The 15,341-nt window shown below is 36.4% G+C and overlaps 1 protein-coding gene across 2 annotated transcripts; it reads right to left on the minus strand.

Moving 5' to 3' along the window:
* Nucleotides 1-780: 780 nt before the first annotated feature.
* On the minus strand, nucleotides 781-12,458 carry nap1l4a (nucleosome assembly protein 1-like 4a). 2 transcript variants are annotated; one of them, XM_017419067.3, is made up of 15 exons: nucleotides 12,345-12,458; nucleotides 11,165-11,199; nucleotides 10,567-10,639; nucleotides 8,917-9,061; nucleotides 7,792-7,878; nucleotides 7,325-7,459; nucleotides 7,164-7,235; nucleotides 6,948-7,087; nucleotides 6,588-6,733; nucleotides 4,246-4,265; nucleotides 4,024-4,143; nucleotides 3,829-3,864; nucleotides 3,595-3,648; nucleotides 2,741-2,774; nucleotides 781-2,382 (listed from the first exon to the last, which is right to left on the minus strand). In XM_017419067.3, the coding sequence occupies exons 2-14, from the start codon at nucleotides 11,178-11,180 to the stop codon at nucleotides 2,769-2,771; spliced, it is 1,050 nt and encodes a 349-aa protein (XP_017274556.1). In that variant the 5' UTR covers nucleotides 11,181-11,199; nucleotides 12,345-12,458; the 3' UTR covers nucleotides 781-2,382; nucleotides 2,741-2,768. The 2 variants fall into 2 exon arrangements, with proteins under 2 accessions (XP_017274556.1, XP_017274555.1); XM_017419066.3 differs by lacking the exon at nucleotides 2,741-2,774.
* Nucleotides 12,459-15,341: the final 2,883 nt, after the last annotated feature.

Raw genomic sequence — 15,341 nt, forward strand, 5'->3', positions numbered from 1 at the left:
AAGTCCAGTGTGAACACGCTCCACCAGAAGTTACTTTAAAATCTTTTACAATGAATCACAGCAGCATCAGAGAGGTGGTTCTGCTCTGTCTGCAAGAAAAGTCTGATTTTCTGTCCACGTTACTTCACACAGTGCCTGCTGTCACTGAGATGCAGATCAGGCTCAGTTCAAGTTTCAACGAGCGCTTGCCAATCATTTGTAAACCATCACCTGATGCTCCGTTAATCCAGCGTGGCCATTTGGCGCCCGTCACATTGTGCTGCAAACAGCACGTGCATTCACGCAGGGAACATTAGCAGAGCACACGGGTCGCTCTTCAGCTAAACCTTCAGCTGCTTGAGAAGATAAAGGAGCAGAGGGCCTTCCTTAACAGCAGACATGTTGTAGGCCAGAAACAGATGTACATTTTAAATTACTGACAAAATAAAACAGAACAGGGCCTTTGTTTTTTTTTTTTTGCAATCTAACTACTTTGAATACTTTGTGGCATTTTATATTCATTCATATGATTCAGTTCATTTAGGAGATGGGGGCTGTGACTTTGATTTGTCATATTTATACTTAAAAGATTTTATTCACAAATATTTTCCCTATATAGATTTTTAAAATCTGCTTCAGCATACTTGCTCTGCTGTCTTAAGCTACCTTTAGTTTTAGCTACTCTTTGTTTCTTTTAGCCTTAACTCAGTTTCAGCTTCTTCAGCAGTCAGTCAGTATTTACTCTTCGTAACACAGACCCACAAGTTTGACAAACGCAACAAAGAATACCCCAAACACAGCTCCATGTCGCACATCTTTAATAGAATATCTTAACTAACTCTGTACAAATTGAAAAGAAATATTGCGCAAGTAACAAATTGTGAATAAGAACCAGTTAAGGCCATTGCTAGCACACGGTCCAATGTGGTTGATTTGAAGATGTCAACCGTGGCTTTGAGAGATCTGTCCAACAAAATGTACAATCGATCCTTGTAAAAAAAAAAAAGAGAAAAAGAGAAAGGGAGGGTTTTGGATTTTGTTTCACTACTGATGACCAATCATCAGGGTAAAGTTTCCAAATGAACGGCCAAAAACCATGTGCAGAATGGAAAATACATTGGCACCCTGTTCCATTTAAGTTTCCCCACAAACATTCCACTGAATTATTAGACAATAACAGAAAGATTTATATAGAATTAAACAATTTTTAAATGCTGAGTTAGATTACATGTGTTAACAGTTGGCAAATGGTTTTATAAAACAGGACAGTGTGTTTTTACATTTGGCTTCTTGGCAACAAACCTAACATTTTATTCCAGCTTCCTGCAGCCCGTTCCATCACTGACTCACAATAACACTTGTTAAGAACTAGACAAAAACAAACAGAAAAAAATTAAAAAATTAACAAAAATTGAGGGTTCACTACCGTTTGCTTATGTCTGTCAACTTTGAAGGAGGTAATCACCACAGAATCCTTAAACTGAGCAAATCCAACCAACTAAAATCAACAAAAAGAAATGTTCTTGTCAGACTTCTTCAGGTTCACAGAAGGTCAAAGGGCAATTTCAGGGTGATGGATAAAATTCACGGATGAAAATTTTAGTAAGAGATCTACTTGTGTCATAATCCTAATTAGGGCTTGATGAACTGGACAGAGGTGAACTGTAATAAACAAACACGCTGAGTCTTTAAATGTACAACAACAACAAAAAAAGTTGAAATGCAACTTGGCAGTTTTATTGTTGGGATTTGAGCCAGTGTTAATGAACCCATGACTGCCTGAAAGAATCCCCCCTAAACGCAACATTTCATACAGCGTCAAGATACCAGAATAAATAGTCCAATGACACAGTGAACATTTAATAAGTGAAGGTAATTAAAAATGATACATTTTACGTCTCAAAAATTACCATAACAAAGAAAAACAAACCCAGTGACAGATATTGTAACTTGTTCAGCAGTTTTCTAGTAAACTCACTTTGCTTGTTTGCTATTAAAAAACCCTGAGTAACTGATTTATTTATGAACAACTGGGAACAATTCTTTTTCCATTTATTTCTTAATATTCTGAGTTTTAAAGTAGATACCAACCTTAAAAGAAGACTGTCTATATGTGACACCGTAGTAATTAATTAGTAGTCAAGTCAATTCCTGCTCAAGTTTGAAGGAAGCTGAATAAAATGGGTGAGATGGGCGCAAGACAGAAGAAAATAAAGTCATGCACAGTAAAAATGCAGGTTTGCGTTCTATTGCGTCCTATGAGAGTTTGTAAAAGGGTAGATCCTGTAAGAGTCAGAGGTCTTGTGGATTGGCTGAGAACAGACTTGATGAACGGCAGGTTTCCACCTCCCCTGATCATCACGATTACTGCTGCTTGCATTCGGCAGGCTGGGGCTGTTCTTTCTGCAGACAACATGGAGAGAAAACTCGCTTAGAAAACACAGAGAGAGACGATGAAGACTTTCAGCATCTACTAGCAGCCAGGAGAAAGAAGATGAAGGAAAAAGAAAGCATCTGGTTTGGCAAAACAAAGGTTATAATGCTACAAACTTGGGTGAGAATACACACATACAGATGGAAAGAAAACAGGACAGAGACGAGAGGCCTAATTTACCCAAGACGTAAGCTGGAGGTTAAAAACACCTTGAACTACTGTGGGAATCGTAAATGCAGAAAAGTAAAAAAAGAAAGCAAGAATTTTAAACCAAAGCCACTGTAGAAGAATATGCAATAAATGTGGGACGCTCTTCTTCTCCCTTACCTAGAAATGCATGGATGAGAATGTTTGATTATGCCTGTAATGAAGGGGAAGGGAAAGACAACAGTGTGAAAAGGTTTAACTGTAATATTTAGAGATGAAAGTGAGCACACAGTGAAACACAGCTGAGGTTGATCAACGAGCACCCTGACTTCCTGCAGCAAAAATCAGTCAATGATGGCCTAAAAGCAGGAGACAGGAGAGGAGAACTCACTTCACCAAGCAAAAAAACCCAACAGAGAAAGAATCGGTAAGAACTCCTCAATAACTGCTTAGAGAACAGTTTGATCTTAAACTGAATAAAACTCCTGTTTTTCCTTCCACCATATTATTGGGAGACAGTTCCTGATTGTAATTCACAGAACTGCTTTATATGTTCTGTTTGCGTGTCTTTGTAGGGTGAGGAAATCCTGCGTGATACAGCTGTAGCTGGTTCAGCTGATGCTAGGCCCAAGGGATTGGTTGAATCCCTGATAAAAAAAACCACAAACAAATAAACACAAGTACCATCAGTAAAACGTTGTCCTTAAAAACAACAGATGGAACTCTTTAAAGCCTTAAACCAAAGAGAGGAAATTCACTGGAGAAATTATGACATGATTTTGACTGGTTTGACATCTGAAAGGAGTGAGACTACAGAGGATTGAAAACGCTGCTGGTTGTGATATAAAGCACACCACTTGTTGGTGCACTCATCACATTTTAAAATAAAAATTGAGCCCTGAGATATCCATAACGTATAAACATGGCATCTTCATCCAAGGTCAAATCAAGACCACACCAAGAAAATATCCCAAGATTTTTGAAATGTGCATTTAAAACAAAGGCAAAAAAATAAAAAGAAGATCCCAACTGACCTTGGGGTCAAAGTCACCCTCATCGTCATCTTCATCACCCTCCTCATCTTGCTCCTGAGACACAAAAACAAAACAATACGAAGAGATAAAAACATCCTATGAGAACTGGAATGGTTCAAAGGTCAGGCAGCGATGCGTAGGGAGGTCAAGCTGCATATCCAGTCTGTGCAGACTAGCTGCCTGTTTTTTTTTTAGATCTAATAAAGTGTTAAAAAGGTTAAAATGATTACTAACCTCTTCATCGCCCTCTTCCAGCTCCTCTTCTTCAAACTGTAAAACAGGTAAAACAATCAAGATTAAAAACACACCCAAAAGTCGTTACAAGCTTGGCTTCTGTGTTATTGGTCAATCCCATCTGATGCGTCAAATTTTGGGTTCTCTTAAAATGTGTGTGTGTGTGTGTGTGTAAAAGTGAGACAGAGCACTTACACTCTCATCATCTTCCATGGCCTCACCAGTGAAATACAGGACTGCTCTGGGAACTATTCTTTCACGGAAGAAATGTCCAATCTCAAAGTCTGTTGCTAGGGTGAACTCAGAGTCTTCGTCCTACAAAACAAGAAAACGGGTTTATTCTCAGCAACAAATCGGACAGAATTAACCTGAAGGTGAAACAATAATTTTAGGAAAAGTCTGAAACATTTTACTCACCATTTCTCTGTCCGGTGAAGCTGTAAAATAATAAACACTTATTTGAGCTGCAGAAAAAGCTTTTTATAACAACTATTCACTTCAAACTGACTCCTGAGGAAACTATATTAGTGTTAGATTGGATTTCTTGTGACAGCTTTAAAAATATTAATATCTGAAAATGTATTTAAACAGCAGTTAATGCTTCACAATGATAGCGCATTCACAAGAAAATAAAAAACACAAAGATTAAAAAAGTGACAACATTAAATCTTTCCTCTTTCTTCTCTTGAACTTCCCTGAAAAAGCTGTGCACTCTACAAACTGTAGATATACTTTCATCTAGTTCTCCAACAAGATTTCTCTAGACTGAACTAAAGTATGATCATATTTATACATTTAAAAACCTGGTTTGATTGAACTGTGTGGAGACCATTAGGTTCTGGTTATGAACACCATCGTGGGCTTTACTTCCTCGTACCACAGCAACTTCTCTGCTTAACTCAGTCTCCTATAGCTCATTAAAAGCCAGAAGATTAACATTTTGCAAGTAACATTCAGATAAAAAATAAATAAGACTTTAATATAAACTAACAAAGCTTTCGTGGTGTATTACATATGTGAGAGGATCATTTACATCCTGGTCCACTTCCTGTAGCTTCTGAGTTTTAATGATCATCTTCTGGGTTTCACAGAATCAAGAAGTGAAGTTTTAACACTTTACTCTGGAAATCATATCTACCTGCTACAACAGAAAACCTCAATGATCCCCAACATTTCAGCTTCTTTTATGTCTTAAGTGTTTAAGAGGCTGGCATTGTTTTAAACCTATAAACAGACCCCTTTTATTTTTTTAATTCAAAGTAAAAAAAAACCCTCTAATTTAGATTTTCAGTAAGTAATAATTTCAGTTTCTGTTGTTCTTTAGCCAAGCAGAAAAAAATCTGTCCAATACAGAAACATATAATAAAACATGAGTCACTGAACTATAGCAAAATTAAATTCTATGTCATCTTTCATGTGATTAGTGAGCGATGGCTTATTCACCAACGGATTCTCAGCTCTTGGGGCTGAACACCTGAACTAACTTAACGAGCAGATGTTTATATATTTATATTATAGTGACACACCAGGACTACAGCTGAACCAGTCAGACAAACATTTGCGCAACCAGTGATTTATAAAAAAAAACAAACAAAAAAAAAAAAACTGAAAAAATACAAGTGCAGGCATATCTGATAGTTAAGAAATTTAATACAGCCAATTAAGTATGCATCTCAATTTGACTATTTTTAGAAAAACTATCAATTTGTGAACCCATTTGAATAGAGTTATTAGTGTATTTGTCCAATTTTATTCCAGAAAGCAAAGGTTTTTCTCACACGTATTTTGATGAGAACATTTCTTCTAGAAAATCCAATTTAGAATAAAAGCATTTTATTAGACTCAAAATATTGTACTTCTAACTGGTATATTTTTTTTATATATTTTAAATATTGACATCTTATCCACTGTTACTGGAGCCTTTTTGAAAACTAACTCTTCAATTTATTGTTTCAATTGCTTAATTTATATGTTCTCATTCCTTTTCTTGCTTCCCATTTTAGTTTCAAACTCTACAGAAACTTCTGCAGCAGTGGAAAGTTCAAGTAACAATTTCAAAGCTGACAAAGTCTACAAAGTTTCAGTGAGGGAAAGACTGGCGGATTATTCATACTCAGTGTGGCAGAATAAAATGTTAAAGTTTAGCGCCACCTGCTGGAGTTTTGCTCAATAGAACAAGGCATCCAACCAGGCTGCTTTCACAAATACAACAGACCTTTATGTCTATATTTTGATTTTGTTTATTTTAAAACACAACAGTTCTGAATTTCAGGACATAGTTTCACCTGTTTGCATGTCCACAAAACAAAGCTAGGAACTGAATTTCCTTCTTAGTGCTTTGTGAGATGAGAAACATCTCCAGGCATTTAAAAAGGTATATCAATCCATTTCTTAAGATATTTTAAGACTGTTTACATCAGTTCTAGTTTATTGTTGTTAAGCATATCCTGTCTCTGTAATTCCAGATCTACAACCAGAGGGGCCTGTACTGTCTGCAGCAGAAAGTTACATCTTAGGGCTGCATGTGTGAAATTACTCTTCAATATCTGCTTACTAACTACGTATAAAAACAAAGTCTACCAATGAAGACATATACTAACCTTAAACTTACAAAACAATCCATGATTACTGGGTAAATTATGATCTTACTGGTTGGAGAAATAGTTGCCATTTCATCTGTTCAGTAATAAATCCTTGATAAAAAGGTACATATAAAGACCATACATTGTAAGAGTGTTTATTTTTGTATGTATTCTCACCTTTGATAGGGTTAAAGAAGTTGAAGAAAGAGTCGTTTGGGACCTGTTTTGTAACAGTGCGAACAGTGCCACGACCTTTATGCTTCTGCTTCTTCTTAATAGTTTTCACCGTCACATCCTTCCCCTTGTGCCAATCTATCTGACACCTAAAGAATGAAGCGTGTAAAAGTGAGAAGCAGCAGGCGGTGAAGAATACTCAAAGAGGAGGCTGATATGTGGGATGCAAAGTCAGAGAAGAAGGTAGAAAGGCTGCACAGAAAGGTTTTAGCAACCACACAATTTCTATTTTTTATCTAAAACTGAACATCTAAAAAAAAAAAAAGCTGTTCTAAAAGCAGACCAGCGTGATTTGTCGCTCACCCCTCACAGTCAGTGATCTCTGGGCCCTCAAATGAGAAAGGATCTGATGGATCAGGCTCTGATTTCATCTTGTAGACTTTCGTGAGGACCGCATTGTTGAAGTAGCCATTAGGCTCGAAGTGGAACTCTAATGTGAAACTCTGTGAGAGGAAGATCAGTAAGACTGTGAGCTTTAAACACATTTAGTTTATAACACTGATGAATGCTGATACTGACCATTGGCTGTCCTGGTTCAGAAAACTTGACTTGAATATCTTTCAGGTGCTTTAGAATGGGCTCATCATGTTCCTAAAATTAAATAAATCAAGAGTCAAACTAAAGGCTCACTATTGCTCAGAAATGTGGTGAGACTTCATGATCATGAATCGGTGCAGTACCTGTAGCATGTCACTGAGCATGTCCACACTCTTGAAAATGGTGAGCCAGAACTCCGGGATGCCCTTTGGGTCTTCCTCTGGCGTGGCTTCCTCCTTCTTTGCATCCTCAATAGTAACTTTTTCCTTTACGTCTTCCTAATGGCAGAGAGCAGGAGAATCAAAATTCACCTTATTACCAATAAAAAAAGGTTTTCAACAGTTATGGGGTGGTGCTTGAAAAAGTAGGTATTTTCTACACTTTCTGATTAACCTTCTTGGCAGTAACTTCATGATTTAGTTACATTTATAATAAGATACAAGTTATGGAATAGTGATATTTCAGTAACATGATACTTCTACTACTTTGATGGATTCAATGTAAGCATACTCCTGATATTATTCTTGATATTCAGTTGTGGTTTAAGAGAAAACTTTTGAACTTGAAGAGACTGGATCAACTTCTAAAACCAAACAAAGATTGTACTTACAGCTAGCTCCTCCTCTTCATCTCTGTCACTGTGCCATTCACACTCCTCATCTGTGGGTTCAACGGCTCCTGTGACAATTTCTCGTCTCTGAGACACAACGTGCAAACATAATCAGAAAGCTAATGACTGCAAATATACATTTCTTTATTAAATCACTCCTAAGCAAAAGTCAAAACCAAACTAGCACTCGGCAGTGCTGCAGGAGGAATGGTGAAGAGCTCAGGTCATGTCTACATTTCCTGGATCTGCTGATCCCGATGGCAGCAGCAACCACACCAGAAACTCTGTTTTTTCCTTTTTATTATAATATTTATATCCATTTATCTCTGGCATATCAGTCAAGGTTTGGATAACAATTATATCCATTAAAAAATTCTGTTAGCATAAAGTAAGAAGGTCAAAACATAATATTAGCTTTAAAACTGACCTGCTGCTTGTGTCTTTATTAAGACCAATACACAAATTTACCTGTCAGGGTAAATGACTTACTTATTTGGCTACAAAATGAACTGGTAGATATATAATTAGGAAAGTGGTGGGCCTTCAACAGAAACTTAATGATAATAGAATGCTCTGTATGTAGAAAAACCCAAAACATTATGAGTAGTTGACCTTCCAAGCTGCTGACCATGTTCTTGAATGTGTTATCTTCTTTGTGTTCAGTATTTATTTATTTTTTAAGCTATAAAGAGGGATTTAGGTTTACTACACTATAAAAATCAACGTGGATGAACCTGTATTTGGTCAGGTTTAACGTTTGTTTTAGCTAGCACACTGGTCACTGAAGAGAGACTGACATGAACACAGTACCAACAGGTGCAGCAGGACTACAGCTGCCACTCTCCTGTGTTTAAGAATGGCACAGCTCTTGTCACCATCTCTGGAAATAGCCTTGACTGACAAACACACAGCCGACTACTTGTTATGACTGTTTTCAATTTAGCACTTAAGATCCACACTCAAAGATCACTGATCAGACTAGTGAGGAAAAACATAGTGCTGGAACAATTCTCATATATTTGAACAGTTAAAATATTTTTCTAGAGCTGTTGGTGTTAAAATATAGTTTGCTTAATGAACTTTAAATGTCAAGTGTTATGAAATAAGGAGAAAAAAGAAATGTACCTTGTCAAACAGTGGATGATAAAGAGCTGCGTACTTTCTCTCCAGCTCATGGACCTCTTCGTAGAACTTGGCTTCTATGTTAGCGCACTGCGCCTGTAGCCTTTTCAAGGCGTGCACTCGCCTCTTCACTGCTTTAGGAAGCATGCTATGTTAGAAGAAAAACATGAGCACTAATATGAATTAAGATCTTGTAGACAATCTAAGATTGTAATTGATGTAAAAACCATGACCCTGAACAAACCATTATGAGTTAAAAAAACGTAAGACTTCAATTGAGGAGTCAAGAGACCCTTTAAGGGAGTTTATATGAAATGTACAATTTTATTTATATTTTGGGGTAGTAAGTATTTACTATCATACTGTGTGGTTTATTATTGCGAACATTATTGCTTCAATGCACTTCAGGGTTGCTATGCTAAAGAAGGTTTAAGGTCTAGAGTTTAAAGTTTAACAAATGCATTACATGCATTACAGTAAAAGATGCTAACAAAGTTACAACTTTCTCTACTGCTCTCTTAATTTGTCAAGATGAAATATAAAATGCAACAGCTGTGCTTTTTTAAATATTGTAGTGAACCAGATGCATCCTTAAAACATGAATAATCTTGCACCTAATTAATGACAAGACATAATCAAGAATTAGCAGCCTATATAGCTGCAGTAAAAGATGAATGACTGATTACGCTCTTGCCGCAGTGAAACAAAGTTGCAGTTACAAACAGGTGTTAAAGACCAAAAATAAAGTGTTAATGCATTAAATTGGTGTAAAACACAAAAGGAGAAGCTGTTAAATTATGTAGCTTCATAATGCTACTGCTAAACAGTAATGGTAATTGAAATAGCATAAAACTCATTAAAGAGTCAAAGACAAAATGAGTGTTTAAAAGAAGACATCTATAAAATACTGAAAATTACAAACTAAATACATGTGGTGTGTCACGTTCGTCCAGCAGAAACTGAATACTTTGCAACACAACTAACAGGAGGAACTACAGTATGTTGCACATTTTTCCCCTGACCTAAGTCTGCAACCTCAAAAACTCCCAAGTACGACTTGTTGGTGTCGAATCAATGAGGCGCTTTCAACTTTGTCTTCCAACTCTGAGATGGAGAACAATTAGAACAGTGGCAGCTCTTACAGCCGAAGAGCCAAGACTTTCTTCAGCTGTACGGCCACAGTAAAAGCTCCAATCAGTAAGGATCCTCTGATATAGAACTGCTGCTGCTTGACATCAGTGAATAAGAATTAGTAAAACATTACGTCCTTGAAAAAGATAGGCTGAGGTCAGTTAATTAAATGAATAGGTGTGTATACTTTGAATACCTGCATGCTGAATATGCCTCAATATGCCACTGCTTATTGAGTAGCACTGGTTCAGTACAGGGTGTTTTATAAACTGGAGACCACTGACTGGTACATAACAGACAGTACGTACATTACTGAGGTGGGTCGCTCAGTTGAGCATTAACAAGATTCAGCTTTTTATAGCAAGCACAGAAGTCTAACTTTTGTGTAGTTTGGTAGTTAGAGGACGTGACACACTGAGATACTCTGAATCAATAACATATAATCTGCAACTGAATCATGAAGCCAGCAAAGATGTAAACCTCTATCAAATGCCCAAGAAACAGGTAATCATCAGGACCAACCTTTCCACAAAGTTACCACTGGCAGGCTTGTCCATCTGTCCACCTGGATTTGGCATCACATGATCTCCTTTAGCTGCAAACACAAGTCATCACGACAATAAAAACATAAACTGTGTCATTTTTAACCACGTCATCTTGCATCATTAATAATCACGATAATGACAAACTGGAAATGCTTGCCGCACACATAGCATTTAAAAGCTAGGACATCTTAAAGGTTTAGGTAAATTGTTCTGATTTTGTGCTAACCAAATGCAACCAAAAAACGTCGTAAGACTTTGTTTTGAATGCAACAGGTAAAACAGACATCTGATCAATTTGCACATAAACTGAATTTATATGCAGAGTCCAAAAGAAGCCTTTTTTAAAATCAAAACATTAAGAAAACTGCACCTACTGTGAGAATATAAATGTCCTCAATCAATATTTTATGCACAAAACACTAAAGTAACACAGACTGAATCATAACTAATGTAAAACTATTACAGTGATGTAGAATGATGTCAAAAGTTTTAGATATTAAATGTAATAGTTTACCAGTTGACACATTTTTCTATATATAAACGCTGCTTGCTTGGTATTTATTTATTTTTTTTACCTTTACTGACATCCATGACGACCAAGTGTCTTCCTCTGTTAAAAGCAGAACAATTTCATTAGAGCTGTAACACCGACTGAGTAATAAGGAGGAGAATGAGTTAACAACCAAGTGATAATGAAAAACAAGCCTGTTTCATCATCTGTGAAGCCTTAGCACCACCCGGCAGTGAGACATTGTTGTTTTTTTTTAATTAACTGATATTTTTTTTAAAAACAAATAATTACAGATGAAGTGTTGTGAAAAACACAGAAAGTGTCAGACAGACAAGATGAGCTAACTTTGACAGATTTTAATCAACACTGGTGTTGCTAAGCGCAGTCGGATGACGTACGGACATGATAATGGCAGCTGGGGTTTGCTAAGATAAGAGTTAGCATCTCCTTTTACGATAGAAAAACGTCTACGGTTGGCATTGATAGACAAGTAGACATTTAGATAATAGCAAATGAGTCTACATGCTTGCATTAACATACCAGAAAGCACTTACTGCTAATCGATATGTGGTATGGGCGGTGACAAAATCTGACAACAGTTAACCGGTGTTGTGCCTGAAAAAGCGCCCCTGCTATCAAAAGCTGCCTGTTCACGTATGACGCACTAGAAGGCGGTTGTATTCGCTAAACATAGAGCAAAAAAAAGTGACAAATTGCCTTCTGATTGTCAGTACAAATTAAAAATTTAATCATCTACAATTTGATAATCAAAGCATTTAAGTACACAAGGTGCTTTTCAAGGCCATGTTCAGGCAAGCCTTTGAAAAAGCATTTTTCGGTACAACACCAAACCAGTTAGCTCACTAGCAAGAAGCTGAGGGGCGGCATGCTATGAACAATGCTTTCGCAACCAACAAGTGTGCGGGTTAGCACTTTGTCCTTTACGGTGCAGACTAATACAAGGATATCTCAACGCGGGAGAGGCCGAACAATCATAAAATGTCATTAGGCGACTTGATAAAACAGGTGTAAAAATTGTAAATTACAGCTACCCGGCCGCTGTTTAACGCTAATATCATCAGGCTACCGTTAGCTCGCGGATTAACAGAAGCACCAGAATGGGAAGAAATTGACATGAAGAATGCCAGCGGTCAGTGTGATAGTGCATACAGTCGGTGAATAATACACAGACGAAGCCGCAAACGGTGGTAATAACGAAGTATTTATTGTTTAAATAACCTTACCTCTTGACGAGCGGAATTCTCGCTGGTTTTCTAGCTCACGCGTCTTTGCTTCTGCTCCCACGAGCAAGAAACACACGCGTCGCAGTATCCTGGCTTCTGATTGGACGGCTGGTGGAACGAAGCGTGGTGCTGCGTTCAAGTGCCTTGTCAAAATGTGTGTTTTTTTTAAGAGCACCCACGAAAGCCTGTGTTTACTGGATTAATATAAAAATAACGTGTAAACAATTTAAAATATCGAAAACAAAAATAAATAACTACATGTTCATGAGTACGTCTCATGCCTGTGATATACGTGCAGCTATTGTTTTGATCATTTCTAGACTTTTCTATCCAATTTCTTAAAGTAGTTGCCCTATTATTTTATGACCTTCCTTACTTGTGAGCTGTTTATCTGCATTTTACTTTATGCTTGTTCGTACCAGCTGATGAAACTGGTTGTGAGATGTCACAAAGGATACTGAATAATTTGCGAGCACCTTAAATTTAGTTGCAACATGAGGGAAACGGCAATCAGAATACACAGAATGAGTCAAATAAATAACATTTAGAGCTGAAGTCCTAGTTCTCTAGTACTCTTCTAATACAATTTAGCTTTAAAGAACAAAATGACAAGTAAATTAGTACAGGGCTTGTTAAAATGACTGTCTGTGACGTCTCAGTTTATATGAGGCTCTTTTTATATGTCAGAATTGTTAAGCAACACTGACATGTTTTCCACATATACTTGGTTAAGAGGATTAGTTCTCACAGCTAAACACAGAGATGGGAGTGTAATAATATGAAGCTGCACGAAAGAAAGAATGTGTTCGGGCTAGAACATTTTCATTTGTGCTTTAAGTGCCTATAAATTTAGGAAAATAGTGGCTGAGAAATGACTCCTGGTCTTCTGTAACATGACAGGAGAGGAATGTTCAAGCATAATAACAAAAATAATAAAAGTGAAAAAATATGAAAAGGCTTACATTGTCACATAACCTGAATCCAAAAAGCCTTGAGTAACAATTTGTTGTATTATCTCATTCCAAAGTATTTGTTCATAGCAGCCATTCGCTTGAAGATCATGTTTTTTGTGTTAAGGAAGGCATAGCCTGCATTCTTCGAAATGTTTAGTCCAAAGTGGAACATTTAGTCATTGCAGTATTGTGGCAAGTCTGTGAAAAACAAACCACACTTCTTAACTTCTTTCTCATGGTGTCTAATTCTCGTATAAACAAGTCACTTTTGTGCACGAGCCAGTTTAAACCTGCTTTACATGACTAACCGTCACTTGCTCATCCATTAAAGCTGAAGATCGATATGATGCCAAAAAAAGAATCAAAACAGCAAGAGGTTTAAATAAAATGAAAAAAAACCCAATAATTTTGAAGATGTGTCCTGATAACCTAATATTTTCTTCTTAAACACCAAAAAACTGTTTTGTCAAAAGGTGTTAGAAAAAATCAAGTCATACAAGCCAGAACAAACAAACCAAAGCTCCACCTGGGGACAGTCACATCACCAAAACAAAGAAGAGTTTGAAGTATTTAATTACCTAACATGAAGCTAAAATCCCCCAATATGTCATATAGCAAAAGCCTGGTATTGGGCTTGTTTAAAAGTTTATTTATTTAATATTATCATTATTTTACTCCTTTTATCTTACCACTTTCATTTTGTCAACCAATTTTATGTAACAGTTTATTTATCTTTATTTCAATTCAATTTTTTTCTTTAAATTTCTCTCAGTAGTTAGGTAACAACTTGTCAAATTTGCAATAAAGCAAGAAACAGTGATTCTATCTTAAGCTTATTTTTATGTAAGACTCTTGAAGTCCAAACAAAATGTGTATATTTTTATATTTTAAAAGAAGTAAAATAACTTGATCAGTGCGATTGTATTAATGCATCTTCACACCATTTGTAGACCACAAGAGGGCTTCATCCTCCCGTGCTTTGTAAGAGACTCACTGACGGTGACTATTGTATTGTTTAAATGTATTCAAGACAATAAAAAATTTACGTTTGTCTTTTTTTATTCTCACAAACATCTATAATGCACAACAGATTATTTTAAATCATTGCTGCCAAACACGGTTTTAGGTATGCAACATCCTAACATCCATGAAATACGACAAATCATAAAAAAGTAACACTTAAAATTAAATGAAATAGGAGAAAATAAAATCTTTAAAAATCAAATTGACGTTCCGGTTGTGATGATTGACTCTGAGTGGAAAAGCTTTAAATGAAACTGATCATATTACCGAAGATGTGAGGAATTTTATATTCTGATGAAAAATAACATCTGAGTTATGATATGTTTTTATTTTTTGCAAACCAATATTTGAGAAGGCACCGGTGATAGATAAAGGAATTATCTGACCTCTTTTGTTAAAATATAGAGGTGTTTTATTGGATTCAATAATAATTTGAAGATAGATTTTCATCACCTGTGACAAAAAGCTTTTAAAGTGGAAAGTGAGAACGCTTTCAATCATTTTTTTTTTAAATTAACATCTGCTTTTCTCACTTATCATTGGAAACTATGTCTCAAGTTAGAAAACCCACAGGTTTTTGAAATCATAATTGTTCAGAAATATAGTTTGTGTCTTTAAAGTGTTCAGCCACAAGCCTAAAACATAAAAGCCCACCAATAATACTAAACATCTTGTTCACTTTCTCTCTGTTCAAGTGTTCCACCATAATATGGTGCTCATTAAATGTACTTTTTGAGGAAATGGCCTGGTGTGGGAGCAGACATAAAATCTAAAATCCAGTCTTCTCTCTGTTTGCTATCAACCACTGCAAAGTCTGCACACTTGAGAGGAAGTGACAGCGCGCTGAGGGCCCTGAGGGTAGGATTGCTGTGACACACTGTGACATTTACCAGAAGAGTCTGCACCCACAGAAGAAATCAGATGTGATTGTGTAGCATTTAGGAAGGAGCAGGATTCGAGAAACAACTGTAAAACAGTTGTTCATTTAGACAACATTATTTTACATAGATACATAACATAG

This window comes from Kryptolebias marmoratus, linkage group LG11 (assembly GCF_001649575.2).
Source record: "Kryptolebias marmoratus isolate JLee-2015 linkage group LG11, ASM164957v2, whole genome shotgun sequence".
In the NCBI taxonomy this organism is placed as follows: Eukaryota; Metazoa; Chordata; class Actinopteri; order Cyprinodontiformes; family Rivulidae; genus Kryptolebias; species Kryptolebias marmoratus.

What these genes read in the sequence shown, in the direction of transcription:
- nap1l4a (XM_017419066.3), bottom strand. An exon ending in AGTGGTAACTTTGTGGAAAG is followed by an intron (nt 9,062 to 10,566) that starts GTTGGTCCTGAT and finishes CTTCTAACATAG; the next exon opens with CATGCTTCCTAAAGCAGTGA. An exon ending in ATGAAGAGGAGGAGCTAGCT is followed by an intron (nt 7,460 to 7,791) that starts GTAAGTACAATC and finishes CTCTGCCATTAG; the next exon opens with GAAGACGTAAAGGAAAAAGT.